This window comes from Poecilia latipinna, unplaced genomic scaffold, assembly GCF_001443285.1.
Source record: "Poecilia latipinna isolate Pla-1442-1.1 unplaced genomic scaffold, P_latipinna-1.0 Scaffold96, whole genome shotgun sequence".
In the NCBI taxonomy this organism is placed as follows: Eukaryota; Metazoa; Chordata; class Actinopteri; order Cyprinodontiformes; family Poeciliidae; genus Poecilia; species Poecilia latipinna.
Window position 1 is genome coordinate 223,096 of NW_015112712.1, and position 20,212 is coordinate 243,307.

General features: G+C 37.0%; 1 protein-coding gene across 1 annotated transcript; it reads right to left on the minus strand.

The window, feature by feature from the left end:
- Nucleotide 1: 1 nt before the first annotated feature.
- Nucleotides 2-19,619, minus strand: LOC106942432 (arf-GAP with dual PH domain-containing protein 1-like). Its single transcript, XM_015025704.1, has 11 exons — nt 19,326-19,619; nt 15,610-15,740; nt 11,866-11,957; nt 10,393-10,475; nt 5,556-5,668; nt 5,200-5,346; nt 4,963-5,046; nt 3,326-3,388; nt 3,142-3,213; nt 2,705-2,933; nt 2-2,610 (listed from the first exon to the last, which is right to left on the minus strand). Exons 1-11 carry the CDS (start codon nt 19,414-19,416, stop codon nt 2,582-2,584), a joined length of 1,134 nt encoding a protein of 377 aa, XP_014881190.1. The 5' UTR covers nt 19,417-19,619; the 3' UTR covers nt 2-2,581.
- Nucleotides 19,620-20,212: the final 593 nt, after the last annotated feature.

A 20,212-nucleotide genomic window follows, 5' to 3' on the forward strand; every position in this document is an offset into this window, starting at 1 on the left:
ATGTTAGAATGCTGTGGATTATTAAATCTAGTTGTTTTGATGTTTCTTGTGTACATGTTTCAGTGACCATAGATGTCTTTCAGCAGGCTCCGGGGGGTCGGGTTGACTTACCAGCACTAATTCAGAATATTTTGGTGATTCATGGGTGAATATTTGGGGATATGCATCCTTTCATCACACAGTAAAAAGCAAACTGTTGTTGCTATTTTTGGTACAAAGTTACTGATGAGAAGAGTTTGAAAATTCCTGTGTACAAATGTTTATCTTGCGCTGTTAACTTCTATTTGTTATTATCTAATGTATTTTTTTTTTTTATCTTCAGCCTAATTGGGGTAGCACTGTGGGTAGTGGTTAGATCTGTTGCCTCACAGCAAGAGCATCTTGAACTTGGAAATTTTAGCTGACATCTTTCTGTGTGGAGTTTGCATGTTCTCCCTGTGCATGCGTGGGTCCTCTCCGGGTACTACGGTATTCCTCCCACAGTCCAGAATCATGCATGCCATGGTTGACTTAAATCACCCAGAAAGTGAGTGTGTGAGTGAGTGTGTGAGTGAACAATTGTTTGTCTGACTTTTCATAAGTGTTGGCTCTGTGATTTGACGACGTCTCGTCCAGGATGTAACCCATCAGTCGCCTGATGACCATTTGAGAAAGGCACCTGCTTTGCCGTGGCAATGAAATTCAGCAGAGACAGGAAATGAATGGATTAAGAAAATGTAATGTTTAAATACTATTATAGGTGTTAAAATATATCAAGAATGTTTGTTGTAAATACCTATGTTTTCCATATTTAAATAATTATAGTAAAGCTTAATAGTACCTTAAAGGCACTTTCTGTGGTGTTATCTTACATGTTGTATTAGAAACAGGGATGTGCTGATCCAAGACCCTAAAGGAACTAAACCTCCATCACCTGTTGTTGATTTACTGTCCGTGGTTTTGTCGGACATGCTTGGAAACTCCCAAATGGCTCTGAGTGTAAGGAAGAAAGACGCGTACAGAAATCGGCTGAAACACTTCTCATTAAATCTGATGACGTTAAAAGCAAAGCACCAAGTGTATATAGCATTAAAACCTCCTTTTCTACAAGTTTTGGAGTTCAAAGTGAAATATCTTTTAAGGCAAATTATCAGCAAGTCAAATCAACACAGAGCTGACTTTAGATTAGAAACAACTTTGTTACAAGATCAGAGAGGACAAGTTGTCTTTAACAAGAATTATAAATACATTCAGTCACATCTTAGATAACATGTTGTTGGGAGGTTTGTTTTTTAATGTGTTGAGGGCGCATGCTGATAATGTCCTGCAAAGTGTCAAGATGAACCAAAACAGCTGTTGCTATGAAGAAAAATGAAAAGAAAATGTACGCTTTATGAATGATCAGACTCTGTATGAGTAAGATATAATCCTAAATATTTCACATCAGAGTTGGAGACAACAAAAATGAGGATCAGCGTCATCCCCAATTAGAAGTCTGTGTAAATGTATGTTCTGTTGTGATATTTGTCATATATGAAAACTGCAGGCTGCTTCATATTTTATTTTTCAGCGCTACAATATGAATAAATATAAGTATGATATATCATGCCTTGTTTTTCTTAAGAACATTTGAACTTGTTGTTTGTAGCTGTTACAATAAAATCTATTCTTTGGAAAAGACAAAAAGGTGTATTACTTTAAAAAAAAAAAACATTCCTGTTTGTATTCTTCTCATCACATGAGTCTTATTCTGAACATCTTTCTGTGCTGCATGTTCATACGGATAGTTTTTGGCACCATAATAATAATATTATTACTGATATTAAAAGTGTGTTAATACATCTTTATAGAAACCATAGGTCATCATAAAACATTACTTTGCCTTTTTATTCACGGTTCAGGCAAATTATTTCGGATGGAGCCCTGAAGGCAAAATTAATGAGTCACTGGAGATTTTAGAAAAGACTTGAGTTTTGTTTAAAAAAAATGTTATTTTGTCACCCTCTGCTGGACGTAAATTAAATAACATGTCACCCACTAACATGTTAAACTTGGATTTATCATGAAGCTGCTTAATGCAGAAACTGAGAATAAAATAGCAAATCAGTGCTTGTAATACAATCCTAGAAGTATTGTACACATATAGCCTACAATTAAAAAATAAATTATTAAATACAATTGCACTCATACATGTACAGTAATTCAAAATAGCATCCATATGTGAGACTATACATCGTTAGTCTTGTACTATGTTATACTCTCAGTCTTTATATTCCTGTTAAATGGTCCAAATGTCATTTATTTGCAGCAAGGACCAGTAGTTGCAGTATTGATTATTCTCGAATGTAACTGAGAAAATTAGATACTGATGTTTCCTCACATGCAAGCACCAGCAGTTTTGTCCCATTTTAAGTTTGTACGTAGCATATTATACATGTCGTGGCATCTGGCAGTTGTGGAGTGATGGACTTTTTCAGGGAAAATGAGTCTGGCTCCTGTTGTTAATGAAGAGGAGGAGCTGTCAAATGCCGTTCGTCTTTGCATCAAACACAAGGCTTTGTGCAAGCCTCCGCTGTGAGATGCACTTCAAGCAGAAGCACAATCATGGTTTGTGTTTAAAATAAGCTTCCACTGCAGAAAGAAAAGAAAAAAAATCACAGATGTAACGCATCAGACTAATTCTGTGAGTCAAAAGTGACCATTATCACTTAATTAATCGGCTTACCGGCGTACTCCTGTGGCAGCATCGGTCGACTGATGACAATCTGAAATGCTGCCATCCAGGCTTTCTGATCCTCTGCAGTCTCACAGGCGAAAAGAAACTTCCTGTCTGGAGTCACTATGGTGATTCCAAACGGCCAGTGGGTCCCCTGAACGTTGGCAGGGAGGCCAGGAAGGACAGTGTAACTGTTTTCTTTGCTGCCGATGAAAACCTCACCTCGAGCATAGGCATCCTATGAACACAGAAAGAGTCACACAGATATCACCATGCAAAAACAAAAGCTATCTGGCTGTCCTGATAAGTTAGGCACCACAATCCAAGTCTGTTTAGTTATTTTGGCTACTATCACGCAAAACTCTACTCTAAACAAGAGGCACAGTGGCATCTCCTGGTGACTGAGGTAAACTACAACATTGCTCTTGAAATTGTTGAGTGTATACCAGCGGATCCTTGAAGTACATGAGCCTCCTGTCATCCATCGTAAACCACCTCTTCTTGAAGCCTTCAGTGTGCTGTAAGACAGAAAGGAAGGGTTCAACATAGCCATCAATACAATAAATTTTAAATCACTATTGTCAATTATAAGTTTACATTGGGGTCAATGACTAGGAATAGGCAGATCACCTTTGGTCCGGTCTTCTCCATGTAACCCTCCTTTATGTAGTTCCTGGTCAGCTTTGGTAACAACTAGGGAAAAAAAACACAAAAAAAAACATCATGACCACAAACTTGAAAGTATTTCGCTGGAAATTTGTTATAGCAGCAACAAGGAGAAGCACGTATTTGTACAAAAGAAGAAGAAGAAATTGGTACGGGATTTTCAAAATTTTTACAAAAAAAAGATTTTGAAAGTCGAGGAGTGCATTTGTATTCAGTCCTCCATAATATGAAAGCACATACAAAAATCTAATTAACCAATTCTTTTGAGAAGTCACCTTATTTGTAATACAATACAAATGCACCACATTTTTCAGATTTCAGTGTGAGGACAATGCATCATTTCCTTTCCGTTTCACAATTGTGCTCGACTTTGTCTTCTATAGTGCACAATTCCAGCAAAGTGTAGTTTGTTGTCATAAAGTGACAAATATGTGAAAAAGGTGACGTCTGTCATATACTATATATTTAAAGGTATTAACCAGGGACATAACAAAACAAAGAAATAAACTCTTAAAAAGAAAAAAAAGATGCTTTTGGTGAAAAGCAGTCAGAATTACAGGGAATCCTGAGGAGGCCAAAATGCCTTTCTACTTAAGAAGAACTTTAAAATGGCCTTCACAGCAGTGGATTTGTCAGCTGCATCATAAGAATCATAAACTCCACCATAAGAATGAATCATTCCATAAAAAACTTTTTTTTTTCTGCTCACAGTCCAAGTTTAAGGGCCTGGCATTGGAGGCGATCTGCTTCATTTTAGTTTTACTTGCAAAAGCTATCATTATTCAAACTCATAGTTCTGCATGTCACATATAGAGACTAGAATCATGACCAAACTTTTACTGTTGAATTCAAAGTGCGTTGTCTTTTTAATGAAACTATTTAAAATGCAACTCCATTTCCATGACATTCTTTTGCAACAGTGTGATAAAATGTGTCTTTTAGGTGCAAGTCAAAAACAAAGCATTGAATTAAACATGTTTAATGTGAAATTTTAGACTCCTGACAGTTTAAACAAAACAAGTGTGGGTTTCACAACTGATGCAGTGATGTTCAATGCATGCAATTTTTGATTTCCTTTTCTTTCCGGGCAACATCATGTTTTTAAATCTACGGGATACAGTATGTTTAAGGTTCAGCCTTTTGTTCCCTCATCTGTCAAGTTGACATTACCTTATATGGTAACACTTTATTTGAAGGGGTGTGCATAAGGCTGACATGACCCCGTCATAAACATGACATAACACCTGTCATGAACATGAAGAAGTCTTTATCAATGTTTATGACTGTGTCATGAGTTGTCATTCGGTAAATGACACTTTTAATGCAAACTTCCTCTAAAAGTTGCATTAAAAGTCCATTAAAAGTGCCAACTTTGCATGATTTTGTAAATTATGATAATTTAATGCAAAGTTGTCTTATGCACAACCTTCAAATAAGGTGTTACCCATTATGTTTACTCTTGAAGCAGAGGTTTTCAGATATTCCAAATACTGCTACCAAAGTTACTCTCGAAATGTAAAAGTTACTAGGAAAATATATCATTTTAGAAACACCTATGTAGTCATATGAATTCTGCAGACACGTACTAAACATATACTCACCTCAGAGTTTGGAGCACCAGGAAATGCCACCTGCAGGTAGTGATATCTTGCACCTCTGATTGCATTGAACCAGTCAACAATTTCCTTTAGGACAAAACATCAGGAAGCATCAGAAACGGAGTCACTTCCAGCTCTCCCTCTGTCACATTTGACACAGATGACTCCAGCACAGTACATGATATTTATTATGGCTTAAAATGTTTGAACTGAAGGAATTCTGACAGAAAACATGCTGACCTTGCCGTCCTCGTGATAAACAAAGATATTTCTGGTGCTGTTGTCCTTCAAGTAGGTGATCTGCAGCCCATGAGAAATGCCAGTTTTAGATGGCTGAAAAGTGGCATTCACTGTGCTGAGCTTCATGATCGCTTTGGGCTCCCTGGCCTGAGGGGAGAAAAACAGGAGTATGGTAAGGCATCATGCTTTTAAGTCCTAAGTTATCAATTTCATGTAAAAAAAAAAAAATAAATAAATAAATAAAAATGCAATAACTGAACCCAACCTGAACATTACGTAGACTTGAATTTGCTTATGTAGCTCATAAAATTTCCTATGTGGCATTGTGCGAAGCGACACGTTAGAAACCAACTCACATCGTGCTTGTTGAAGTATTTCAGGACACCTTCACGTTCCGTCAGGATAAATTTTCGACTGAGGTACTGGCCGTTGTCTCTTCCTCTCTTCCATAAGGATCCTTCTCTGTAGCCTGCCAAGAACAAAGATCTTTTTGTGATTAGGGATTCAAAACACACAAAAATGGAACGATTCATATATTCAAGCCTCTCTTTTTTTTAGCTGATCCATGATGCATTCAACAAACTTGTAGGGCAATACATCTATTCCCAATCGCAGTGCAATATCAGAGTATTGCAATGTGAGGTGTTTTTTAAGCATTTATTGATATTGCTATGAACAACTTAAATGCATTTCGGTGAGAACAAAAGCCCATGAAAAGTGGTCAGGAGTGATGAATAAAAAACACAGAGGAAAACGTGGGTCGGTTGCCATTGAAATGTGACAACTGAACGTTTTCCTTGAATCGGGTTCCTTTTCTTGTCTGCGTTGTGGATAAGATCAAAGACATATTTTATGAAACTACAAACTCACATGGGAACATTATCTCCTCTTCTCCACAAGTAAAAAAGAAAGCAGCAATTTCTCCTTTTTGTGCTTGTATATACAGCTGTGAGAGTGTTTCTTCAATGAGATACAGCGGCCACTGAGGACAGTGTCAGAACTGAAATGTTTTCACTCTGCTACTATTGTGTGAAAAGCACATCGAGTTCAAAAATAAAGCCCTCAAAGTTTAGACAAAAACCTCAAAAACGATAGCTTTCTGCCTGTGTGTGTGCATTTGTTTGTAATACCTTGTGGGGACGATTTTCCTGACATATACTACGTTGTGGGGACCAATCGCCGGAGCCTGGTCCCCACAAGGGGAAACCCTGTTTTTGGGTCAGGGGTCAGATTTAGGGCTAAGGTATGAATTGAGTTTTGGTTAGGGTTAGGGTTAGGTATGCGATGGATAGGGTTAGGAAAAGGGTAAAGGTAAGGTTTAGGCTGTAGAAATGAATGGAAGTCAATGGAAAGTCCCCACAAAGATAGCAACACAAACATGTGTGTGTGTGTGTGTGTGTGTGTGTGTGTGCGTGTGTGTGTGTGTGTGTGTGTGTGTGTGTGTGTGTGCGTGCGTGTGTCTGAGCATGTCGTATGTTCACCCTTTTAGTGTATGTGGTCAGTCTTGTAAACCTTAATCAGCAAAGGGAGGAAGAACATCTGCTGTTAAAAGATATAAATAATTCAGCTTCAACTGATCGCTTCCAGAACCAGTCAGAACATCACTAAAGCAAACGCACACACACACACAAACACACACTAGGGCATTTAAAGGAAAAAAGCAAAAAAAAATAAAAAAATAAAAACAGCAAAGTAGGTTTTCAGCCAAGCTTTTAATTTTCGGAAAAATTGAAGGAGTCAAGCCTTTAAATTTTTGAAGAGACTATGAACATTCATCACCGTTTTTGAAATTCACACACACATAGACACACAGACACACACACACACACACACCTACATACACACACACACACACACACACACACACACACACACACACACACACACAATCGGACTCATCTGTCTATCTATTCCTGGGCCTCTTCCTGACATTCACCACAATGCCCATATTTAGCCATTATCAGAGAGAACACAATGCATTGTTATGCGTGCATTTTCACACGTGTGACATCAAAACACAGACATGCCGATTCAAACTATAATATTATTAGTACATCTCGTATTCTTTGGGCAAAGTGCTGATCGATCCAGGGTGCAGCACTGATCGCAAGCATAATTTTTCCCTAATAAATACTATATATTTACTTTTTGGGTTTACTATGATTCTAATTGTATATTTTAGAATGTAGTTTGTTTAATTTACATATTCAAAAGTAGCTTAAAAAGTTCACTTGTGGCTACACCAACCTACAGGAATTTTCTGAAAGTAGACCACATGAGAAACAACTGAACTAAACCACTTCCCCACCAGAAACTATACTAGAGAAGCATTTCCCTATAGAGCTGAGATCATCATGCTGCTTTTGGATAGAATAAAGGAGAATGCAATAAACAACAAGAACAGCCCATTCTGGTAAACGCACAAGGAAGTAAAGAAGATATTGATGTTTGCTTTGCGAGTTTGTCCGAGACCTCTATGATTAGTTTCTTATTTCATTGCTCAGTTAAAAAGTAACCATGTTTTATCCACATGCTGCAGCAAATTCCTCATTGACCAATGACTTTTTCAATGATTCATGAGACAGACTGCTATTAATGTACCAGAGAGAGAGGCATGGTCCCTCTAGTCATAATTACATCAACCCAGAAAGGTGAACAAGTTCAAGACTGGTAGAAGTTGAAAACAAAATAGCGAATTTACGACCAAACCAACTGGTTTTTGTACTAGTGCAAAGTTAGATCAAGGTTTTACAAAGTTACAGTTTCAAAACCACGAAGATCAAACGATTCCCATGTGCTAAAGTCCTTGAAATAAGATGCCAAAGAAATTTCTAGCGTTAAAAACTGTTACTATCAATTTAGTGATGGTAACAATAAGTTGTTACTATCAATTTCTCAATTTATTAGCCGCACATTTAGTACAACGGCTGACCAAATTGCTGCATAAGCTCACCAATAACTTGACTAATAAATTAAAACTACAATAAACATAAGATATTAAAACTTCTTAAATGAATAAAATAAAATAAAATAACCCAACAAAAGCTAATATATAACTGTATGCAATGGAGTAGACATTTGTTGTTAAGCTGTTCTTAAAATCTCTAGCAGTCTGTGCAGCTTTAAAGTACAGAGGCAGGTTGTTCTGCTCTGCCTCTGAGCCTGGTTCCACGGATGTCATTCAACATTTGATTTGTGGACCTTAATGCTTTGGGTGGAGCGTGAGAGTGCAAAAGTTTAGGCAAACATCCTGGTGCTAAATCACTATGACTTTTAAAAAGAAGCAATAAACTCTGAACTGGATCGAATAGGAAGTCATAGTATAGAGAGGTAAGCTTAGGTGTGATGTTATCACAGTGCCTCGTTTTTGTCAGAAAAAGTTGAGTTGGCATTTTATATATTAAAAAAAAATAAATAAATAAAACACATACATAGAATCACAGTAACCTAAGTAGGATGCAATAAAAGCCTGGGTTACTTTCTCAAATTTCAAGTGTTATTTTATCAGTAGTAGCAATAACTGTTGCTTTTCCTCAACCGTGTTATATATTTTTGATTTAACTGTTTGTGTACATATTGTAAAACTGGTATTTTTCACACATTTTAACACATGCATTGATGATAATCTTACGCCAGTTTGTGCCTGCAGGTTCTATGACTGTGTTGGGCTTAAATTCTGCGAACAATGTTACCCAGAATGCTTGCGCACAAAGAGGGCATTCTTCCTCAATGGCAGAGGCACGCAGCCACATGCTCCCAAACCTCTGCACAGTGTAAAACAAGAAGCCACAGACAGCAAGACACAGTGTTCAGCAGTCATGAGACTCTGATAGCAGCTTCTAATCCTCTACCTGAAACTGAAATCAGACATGTAGTTCCTACATGTACACATTCATGTTTTTGCATGATGCTAATCCGAGATGCTGTAGACTGTAGCGTGAAGAATAAATGCATTCTAAACTGATTACTGATACTTCCAGTCCCAGTAACTTAAGCTGGGAAGTGCTAAGTATTCATTTGTTAAATGAAAAACAGCAGCAGAGATGCAAACTATGTGTTGTTGCTGCAAAGTTAGATAAAAGTAAAAATAAAAAATGGCCAGAAGACAGGCTTTCTTTAAAGAAGGTTCAACTGCCTTTATTTCCAAGCTTCCTGTTTCCTGCACATATGCAACTAAGGGAAATGGTCAATTAAAGCCGATAAAAACCACAGTTAGTAACCACTTTTCAGAATAGGCAGAAAAGTGAACTTTTAATACTTTCCCTGACTGTTTGAAAAAAATAATAATAATAATAATAATAATAATAATAATAATAATAATAACAACTGTTGTCAGCAAACATTCTGTCGTTAGGGGTGTTTATCAGGTCATAAAGGTTTAACATATACTGAGTGACCACTGACCAGTGACAGTAGAGTATTTCATTTAATTTTTATTATTATTATTATTATTATTATTATTATTATTATATTTAATTGGACAGAATTGACTCCGGTCTTTTTCCCTATTTGTATATTTTGTTTTTCTTTGCAAAATAAAATTATTTAAAGAGAACTTTGACTCAACATGCTGCAAAAGTACAGCGAAGAAAAGAAAAGCAAATGCTGTTTCTCATTTGTTATACATAGCATGCATGAGATTCTAACAGCTTAAAACGTTTCAGCAAAGACACAAAAATGTTACAATACCACAGATTTATTTTATTCAAAAATATATATATACAAACTAAATAAATTTTAAAAATTGTGTGACGTCACAGGCATTCTGCTTTCATAGTGTAACACAATGAGTTTAATATTACCTGTTTAATTAACAGCTTAACAAGTCGTACCTTTAGAATAATGTTACCTCCGTTACACTGATGGGTATGAAATGTTTTAGCAATTTTGACAAAGCTAGCTAGCTGTCTGGCACAGATAGACAGACAGTCATTAAACTGTGTCTGTCTGACTGACAGAGATAAAAAAAAAAAGGTAATTTAGTAAATGCACCACTGGCATGCAAAGCTTTGTCTGTAACTTCTCATTTTGTGTCAGCCATTGCAACCAAGAACGCTGTTAATCATTTGCCCGTGATGCTGGGAATTCATTCACCACTGAATCTGTTTTGCTGTGCAAGATGCAAACAGTTTGGTTCCAATGCACTCAAACAAGCATCTCATGTTTAATTGTACAGGTACATTTCATTGTTACCTGCAGAGTAGGGCTCCTGCCTCTCTACGCACATAAACTCCTTCCTCTCGTACTTGGCTCGGATCCACTGGTCCCGTAGGAGCCTGCAGAACACAGTGGATGGTAAATGATTAATGGTTGTTTATCTCATTTGTCTCAAAAGGAAGAGGCGATCTTTTGTGGTTAATGTCACTCCTCCAATTTAGCTTCTGAAGAAGAAGAAATTTAAATGAAAAGCCTCGCATGTGTTTTTAAACTCAGTTATCTCTTATTAAAGCCTTTTATTCACTTAGGTTGCTAAGTTCAAATACACATTAGCTCTAAATACACATGGTTCTATAACTACAGCCTTTATAACTGTTAAGCTTGTACGCGTCATCTTGGTGAACCAAAACCACAGATGGCATCTTTTTGTTGAGCAGAACTCTAAATGCGAAGTTGCCAATTACGCCTAAGCACTAACCAGTACAGAAGATGATGTTTGTCCACGGAATGTAATGCAAACTTGTCCGCCGCAGTACATTTATTATTCAGAAAGCATTAAAATAGGGTGCTGTGAAAATAAACTCTTCACCTTTTTGTCCCGCTTCAGTGTTTCAGATCATCAATTAGCAAACTGAGTGAATCCAAGACAGCAATTTTCAAATTAACATTTTATTTGGTAAGGGCAAAAAGCTCTTTAAACTAATTAAGTCATGTGTCAAAAATTGCCCGTTCAGATCCACTCACCGCAACCAGGCCTTTATATTAATGCCAAATTCAAGTAAAAATAAAATAGATATAAACTTAAATATAAACTGTCTGGCAATATATAGTCAACTCAAAATGCAAAACATGTTTCAATCTGACAAAAAAGAAACAAAAAGGTAAGTAATTGACATTTTCCAGTTTGGAAAGGTTCCTACGTCATTTCTACGGACTTTGGACTTCAGAAAACCAAATTCAGAGCAATTGTCTACAAATAGAGAAAACAGAACAGTGGGAAACTTTCTCTAGAGTAACGGCCTGAAAAAATTATTTAACTAGTGCATTAATGACTCATACAGGAAATCACATAACAATTTAGAACAACATCTGCAGCATTATACGCCTCACTTGTCCTAGTTTGGTCAAACATGGTTGTGGTCTTTAAGATAAAAAAAGAACGTGAATTGAGCCTGCTTAAAAAAAAATCTTGTTGACCATTTTAAACATCTTTATGCTTTTTTAATAAAGTGCTTATTGATTAAAAAGAACTTAGAACAAAAAGCTGTAACCTCTGTAATGACAATGGTCAGATTTCAGTACTTTGTGTGTCAATGTGGTGCTGCGATGCAAACAAAAGCTATTCAGAACACGGATTAATCCAAGAAAAATGAGACTTTCAGCAATTTTATCCTAATGTGTAATGAAAAAAATAAATAAATTGTCTTAGGTGTAAAAGTTTGAACTCAAATACCAAACAGGACAGAAAATCCTAAGATTAAAGAGGGTCATAGAAGCAGGACTACTTACATGCAATCTTTAGAGGTGGGTCGATAATAGAAGGCAGGTACTATCTGTTCATATTTGGCCTTTGCAGCATTGTTCCCCACAGAATCTATAAACTACAAAGAAGAAAGATGAAGGCTTGTTTTCCACATAGCAAACACTGAGCAACATTAACTTAGCTAGCTGATCGTGTTAACTTACAATGAGTTCATATGTGCTGCGATACTGAAATGGGCCGCTGTCATTAAACCCCTTAATGGTAGAGTATGATAAATAATACCGCAAACGGGTTTACTCCCATGTTCCGGGTTTAGTTTAGATGCTATGTGTCAAGATCTGAATAACATCTCCCATTACTTAAATGAGTTGATTTCTTTCTGATTACTCCCCATCCTTAGACACAATTTTTTTTTTTTTTTAACTATGTCACAAGTTTCACTGGTGGTATTTGAGCTTCTTTTCAAGGCACTCAGAGGAAATGTTTTTCTGATTTATTTACAATAAAAACACAACAGAAACCAGCTGCATCATAAAGCTACTAAACTCAAACAAGATGGCAGGTCAAACACACTGACCCATGCTTCAAACATATGCAACTTAAAAGAGGAAGTGTTGTGGAATGCTCTAGAAACCCCACCCTGACAAACCGAAGCAGAAATCTCTGTGCAAAGATAGTCAGAGGCTACTACTGCTTCGCCCCATTTCCCTTAGAAACCGTACTTTGATCGAGGAATGATATCGAGCACAACTAATCCTTGTGCAAGTTGAGAAATGTAATTCTAAAGGGCGAATCACTATTAGTATAAGCTAATTTGTTGTTTTTAATAAACTCAAACAGCAAAAGAAGATTAAAAAAAAAAACATGCTGTATATGTGTATTGTGGGACAAGATTTAATGAGGCACAAACTTCCACAAACTTTTATCACTGCAGCTATCACTATTAGTCATATTGGATTTTGAGGTTGGATGAGGAGAAACGTCTGTCCTTCATCATTGGGATTATAGCTTCAAGAGCCCTGCTTGTTTGTTTGTTTGTTTTTTTTCCAAATTGAACAAGAAAACTCTTTCTTTGAATGTGTTGTGAAAATGAATTAACTTTCCTTTCCCTCTTTGTGAGAAAACAACTAATGGAGACATCTAACTGTAGTGTCATTTATTATGGCTTGCCTGCGGTACATATATGGCTTATTAAGTATTTATAGAAGTGGCACTTAGTGTTAGAACCACTGATCTAGAGATAATGTTCATGAGTGAAGTACACGACAAACTTTCTTTCTGCTTTCAGTAAAACAATGTCGCTATAAAGGCAGATTCCTACTGTTAGTGGTCTTTATTTATTTATTCATTCTTAAAGCTGGTTTAAGAATTGCACACTCACTCAGCATTCACGCGAAAGACATTATCGATAGCAGCTGATACTGTAACCGATCAAAAGCAGATGTGAAACCTTCTAATCTTTTAGAGATCCTTATTATAAAACTGTTTCAGGTCATGTTATGCTGTTGAAATAAAAGGCTTGTTTTCAGTGACGTGCTGCTGTAATTTTAGAGCTAAAGGGCAAGACTTTGCATGGAGTTATACAGAAGAAAACAACAACAACAGCAGAATATTTCACCTTATGAATAAGGTTGGGGGGGAGTTTTACTAGTCCCTAGTGTCTCTCTAGGTTCTATTCTTTGAAAGAGCGATGTTGCTGCTTTACGACATCCTTCCTCTTATTTGTTTCTTATATATGACAGTGACTTGCAAACACATTAATTTCTCTAGAACTTTTTTACATTTTGTCATATTACCAAAAAAAAAAAAAAATGAAAGTATGACGAGCATGACAAAAAGTTGTCCTGCTGACAGACTTTCAAACTTGAGTTGTGGTTCTCTGCAACTCCTCCAAAGAGACCACAGACCACTTGGCTGTTTGTGTGATTAATGCTATCCTTACCCAACCTGTTACTTTAGCAGAATGACCATTTGTAGGTTCACAGTTGTGTCGTTCTATTTAAATTTTTTGGATGAGGGCATAAACAGTGCTCCATTAGAAGTGAATTACACACTCCATCTGCTAACTGGGAGATTTCTTTGCATTTGATTTTATTTTGGGGTATCAACATGTGACAAAGTTCAAGGGACATGATGAATTTGTTTGCAAGTCAGTGTATAAATTTCCCAACACACTTGCACACACTGGTCGTCTGGAACAATATGTTACCATAATGTTACCAATTTCCTGCAGAATGCACTGCTATCTTAAAAACCTGTTTTTAAGAGCGGAATTGAGATAATGGACTCTTAAAAGTACCTGAGTGTTCACCTGGACAATAAACTGGACTGGACTCACAACACTGATGCATTTTAAGGGAAGGGACAGAGCAAACGGCCTGCTGAGGAGGCTGAGATTTTTGGGAGTGCAGAAGGCGTGCCTGAACAGTTTTTTTTGACTCTGCAGTAAAATCCGCCATTTTCTATGGCACCATAAGTTGGAGCAGCAGCTTATCTACAGCTGAGAGGAAGCAATTAGCCAGGCTGATCAGGAAGAACAGCTCTGTCCTAGGATGCCCCCTCGACGCAGTGTATGCGGTGGGAGATAAATGAACTCTGGCCGAAATAACGTCACTGATGGACATGAAGCTGTTGCAGATTCTGCAAGTTTCTTCAGTGACAGACTGCTGCATCCTAAATGCACAAAGGAGCATTAGCATAGGGCCTTTCTCCTAGCAGCTGTAAGATTTAATAACCCATCTTTGCTTTGTTGTTTTTTTAAGCTGAAATAAACATATATTATTTTGCACATTTTCAAAACAACCAATCAAACAGAAAGAGTCCACACAGACACAAGAACAGGACGACCACTATTGCCACAAACGTAAATTTAATTTCCTGCTTTTGAATGGCGTTTTTCTCCCCTTTTTTTTTTTTTTTTTTATGAAGACAGAGGAGTCATTTGCTTTATGCACGTCTTCTGTAACATAAAGGTCTGCACATTTCCAAGATCTTAGAAACACACAAGCGCCCCTGCAAACTCGTACAAAGACGCTGGCTGTGTCGGCCAGCTGCTGGCTCACGCCTTTTAGACCAAGCTCAATTGATACCGTTGACTGGCAGCGGTGATAACGCAGGAGGCAGAAAGCGGCACTGTCAGTAGTTTGAGTGGGAATAAAGACACTGGAAGCAGTGGTTACTCTGAGTTTTCTTTTAAATCAGAGGTGTCAAAAGAGTGGCCTGTGGGCGGTTTGCTGCCCGTAGAATGACTTTGTGTCAATTCAAGAATAATACAGTAGCTGATGCAGATTGAAGGCTGCTTTTTTATCTCGTACGATAATGTTTCTAACTGATTAAACAAAAAGTATGTCTCCTTTTTAATATCTTAGTAAATGAAACATCCAGCTGGCAGATTTGAACTTGTCAAAACTTGGCAAAATAAAGATTTTTTTGTTGTTTTTTAAAGGAAGAGTGACCCATATCCCTGTCTTGTTGCTGCTGAGAATATATTGAAAGTGTTTTTACAAGGTCAAGAAAACAAGAAACAACACAAAAAAAGTTTTAAGAATCTTTTGCCTTGGCGCGATGATATTATCAGTCTACTTAATTAAAATATTGCATGTTCCCACTATTTTTAAGCAAGTAAAAAAATCAAAAAAAAGAATCAATAAAAATAATTAGAATAGTCAATAACAATTCATGCTTAAAGATGAAACTCTGGGTCTTTTGATTTGTTCAGAAAGTTTTGAAGTAAAATTGAAAAAAATAAAATAAAATAAAGAAAATCTCACCTCTAACTCAGAGTAGCTCCAGGGATCCAGCAGTAGGGACTTTACCTTGCTGATCTGAGCAATGTTTCTATGGAGACCTGAGCAACTGTGACACACAAACACCCCCAGGGTGTAGGATGCCCATTCTGGGTCTGCAATTTAATATAACACATATATCAGAAATTAGTTGAAGTGAACAGAGGAATATTACATGTGGGCTAAATGACCAAATGCATTATCTGATTTCATTTAACTCACTCCTGAGTTAAATGAAATCACTCCTGATTTAACTCAGGAGTGAGTTAAATCTGATTTCATTTAACTCACTCCTGAGTTAAAGGAAATCAGATAATGCATTTGGTCATTCCTCTACTGCATATGCATATGGTCAGAGTCTCTATTGTCTCTCCAGATTGTTTCTAAACTAGCTGCAAACAGTAAAAACAACCCTAATTTTACCATTTATAGAGTTCCTGAGTCTTAATTAGAACACAAGTAGATAATTAGTTGTGAAATCTGAACTCATGCGATAATAATCATTTCAGTAAGCAGAGACAGGAGTCTAATACTTGAGTAGAGAATGACAAAGAGTTTTGTGTAAAAACTGCTGCAGATCCTGCAGTCAGATTAGAGCAGAACAGAGTTTCTGTTGTGGCTTTTCGGTTGAATTTAAAGTTGGCCAAGCATTAGGTTGTCTTAAACATAGTGACAATGTTTTACTTTCACCAAACACAGACTGAAAATTTTACTAATAACTACAAGTAGAAGCCCTTTCCAGAAAATGTCAGCAAACAAATGTAACAATGAAGAGCTATGTTTATTTCACTGTCTCTAAGAGGTAAAGGGTGCAGTGGAAACCTTCCAGTTACAACAAAGAACATTTCACAAAACCTTCTTCCCAAATTAAAGAATTGTGTAATGATCTCATATTTGCATCAGGAAGGACTGAGGTTATTGCTAAAGTTTACCAAAACTGCAGTAAACTTGTTTTTGGACGATATCTTAGTAATCATATTATCACATATTGACGCAAAGGTTTCACAAAAAAGAAAGCAAAGATAAAAGTTAAAGGTGATCTATGCAATGGCGACATAAAGTATGTTTCTATTCGGTAGTCCTTCTAGTGTTAAATATAATTTCTAATAAAATATAGCTGCACTTTACTGATTATTTTTTAGCAGGTCACTCCTGCTAAAAAACTATTCTTGATATAACTCTTTTATATCAAGAATGAAATAAAGAATCATTCTTAATATATAAAAAGGTCAAGTTTTCATGTTGATATTGAAACTTCTCAAAACTAAAGTATTGCATTGACAGGAGTTTTGTCTTTTGTGACCTTATGTGTAATTATGGCACAATAAACTAAATTCAATTTTTCAAATCTAGATGATTAAAGTTATTTCAATCAAGTATTCAGTGCATTAATATCCATGATTACCAGTTAAAAAGGACGTGATGCTGTGTGAAAGTGTTTACGTTCCGTGAGTGATGGTTTTAAGGCTGAAAATTGATCTTGGGGAAAACAGATTTTCACATTTTCTCATGCTGCAAACACAAACTTTTAACTGGATTTTTATGTGATAAACTAACACAAAGACATAGTGATAGTTTGTAGTCGTAAAAGAAAAAGTTAAGAGTTCTGAAGATATTCATAAGTCACTGTACGTTCATAACAAATATGAAAATCAAACGTTTAGTGAACACACTTTGAGAAGATTCTTCAGCCAAAAATTACATACAAGGTGTAGCAGTGAAGTGTGCATATGTCTAAAAATATAACTGTTTTCCTTTCCAATTACTTCTGTGGTTGTTGTTTTTTTTTTTAACTCTTCTGCAGTCGTCTGCCTAGACGACTGCCTCGCTGCACTCCACACGTGTAGTAGACAGGAAGCAGATCACCAAACAGAAGCAAGCAACTCAACTGCGATCACCACATACACATTGAGCAAGAACGTTCTGCAGCAAAGGTGTGACTTCACTCACAGACAGGAAACTGTAGCTGCGCTTCAGAGTAGATGAGGGTGAGATTGAAGCTGACAGGAGGGTACGGAGCCCCAATTTATGTTTGTAAAAAGGGTGAAGGCCAATACACACTCCATAAAAACACAGAATTTTGTCCACTCTCTAGGGCTGCAAGAATCCTGGGATGACATCTCTGTCACCCTCACGACTCAACGCTTCCCGTATCCTGTCAGGTCCTGCCGGATAAGAAATCATTCTTATCTTGGTTTGGGAGTCCTCACAGCTGTTCTTGATACATCATTTTGTGTCACCACCGTTTGTGACAGCCCTGTCAAGTCTTTTCTTCAGCTTTAATTGCCAAGTTTGCGTGTATAAACAAGGAATTTGAATTTGGTTTCACAGCGTATATCAACTTTATACATTGGAAAAAATCTGAAAGAACAATATAGTCCTATGTCCATTCTGTGGCTGCTGGGTTTTTCCAAATAGTGCTCTGTAGTGGAGACTTGAAGATAAAAGTTTAAACAGTTTGTGACCAGGAAGTTTATGGTCTGAGGAGATGTCAGCTCCCCCTTTCCTGACTATAGAGCTATAGAGCAAGTCAGACAAAAGGTTAGTCCTGATGACCCTCTCTGCAGACCTTAATAGTTTGTTTCATGGTCGCTGTTCTGTTTAGTGGATAGGCCAAATCACACAGTGATGGATGTGCACAGGTCAGAATGATTAATGGCAGAGTAGAGGACGGACAGGAGCTCCTTTGCTTGGTTGTCACAAGAAACATAGTCTCTGCTGGGCCATTTTCTGAACAATGGGAATGTGTGAGAACCAACTCAGGACCCGAGCAACAGTGGTTCCTAGGAACCAGAGGCAACCCTGACTTAATAAAGTCATTCATTATGCAATTAGGACACTATTATCCTGTAGAGGGCAAAAACTGCCCTGGCACATGTAGCCTACCAGCCTCCTTATATGGTAATGCCTCACATGCCTAGTGACATGAAAAAAAGAAAGGAGTAAGTGAATATATATTTTTGTCATTAACACAAATATTAGGCTGTAGTTGCTTGATAAATTCCTTAGTAGTTTTTGCATCTGTGGTGTATTTTATATCAAACACAATGGGACCTGTTTGTAATCAGAACAATTAACGTTAAATTTACAGAGAAGCAAACACATGTCCCACAAGTAAAATTTGTAAAATTGTCATGAGCAACCCCTCTTCAAATTTGGCTAAAATGACATAAAGTTGAACATGAGATTAAAAAAAAAGGATGTTTGTATGTAGTTACATATATTTGGGATAAAGTATCTCAGTGATGTTGCAGATACAAACTTATTGGTATCAAGGAACAGCAACTTAGTGACCAGATTGATTTTTGCCCATGTTAACACTGGGCAAAAATCTCATCCTGTGAAAACTTTGAATAAAGATATCCGCCTGAATAAATAAAACGCAACAGCGTGTTGCTGCTGAAAGGATGTTGACTGAGTCAACTCTTAGTTTCATCATGTTCTGACCGCATTGTCACTGAGGACAGAAACGAGTACATCGTTGCTGCTTAAGAAAAACAGCTCAATGGTAATTGTGACACTGTGGTTTTCTCTTAAGTTGTGAGTCAGAACATCTCAAGAAGAAGCCAGCTACTCGCACGATTGAGAAACCCTCGTAAGAAAATCCCCCTGTGCAATATATAACACTAACAATAACTAAAAAATAAAATAAAATAAAAAAACTGTTAACCAGCCTTATTTAGATCGGCTCCAAAAATCACCTGCAACTTCGCAGTCGGCACAGTTTCCATTCCCAGGTTTTCTTAGGAGCTCCTTAATGCGCTCCCTGATCCTTTCCTGGTCCGAAGACATCGCAAACGCTCGCTCCTTGACCGGTTCCTGCTCAGAGGCGTGAAGACCCCTCAAATGTCATCCAAAGTCAGCTCGATGGGCTCTCGGGGACAGGAAGATGTCCAAACAACTTACGAGAAGGCTGTCATTTCAGCTGGAAGGAAGAAGACACCTCGGGCATGCTCTGGTGAATGCATGTTGTCAGAGGCGAGCTCTCAACTTTGTCTCCCCATGAAGTGAGACACCCAGTGGCAGCTTTAAGATGAACATCCTTTAAAGATCAAATCTGAACGGGACTTGAGAGGATAAAAAGAAAAGAAAAAAGTGAAATTATTCTCTAAAAACTTGCTCTTGCGTCGACAAGGTTCAGAAAAAGAGTCAAACATTTGGCACCCAACTGATCAAACTCTTTGAAAGCAAGAGTCCCGCTGATTTCCATACTCTTCTTAAAACCTTGGTTATAAATAGTAATTAAGAATGAGTCTTCACACATTTTGAGGTTTTTCTTATTTTATCCCATAACAAAGAAACTACACTACAGTGTGCTCTGTTGGGATTTTATACGATAGACGAAGACGAAGCATAACATTTAAAGGGAGGATATGCTTTTCAGTTTAACAGAAAATAAATTGAGCAATTTTAACGCATGAATATGTTGTGATCTGAACTGCTGGAGCTAACTGTACTTCTTGGTTCATTCTCCCTTTGGAAAATGAAGTTTCTCTACATGTTTTCTTCCAAGGCTGTCAAATCTTTAACTTAATCTAGTTTCTTTAAAAAAAAAAAATTTAAATAAAAAAACTCAACCCATATCTGA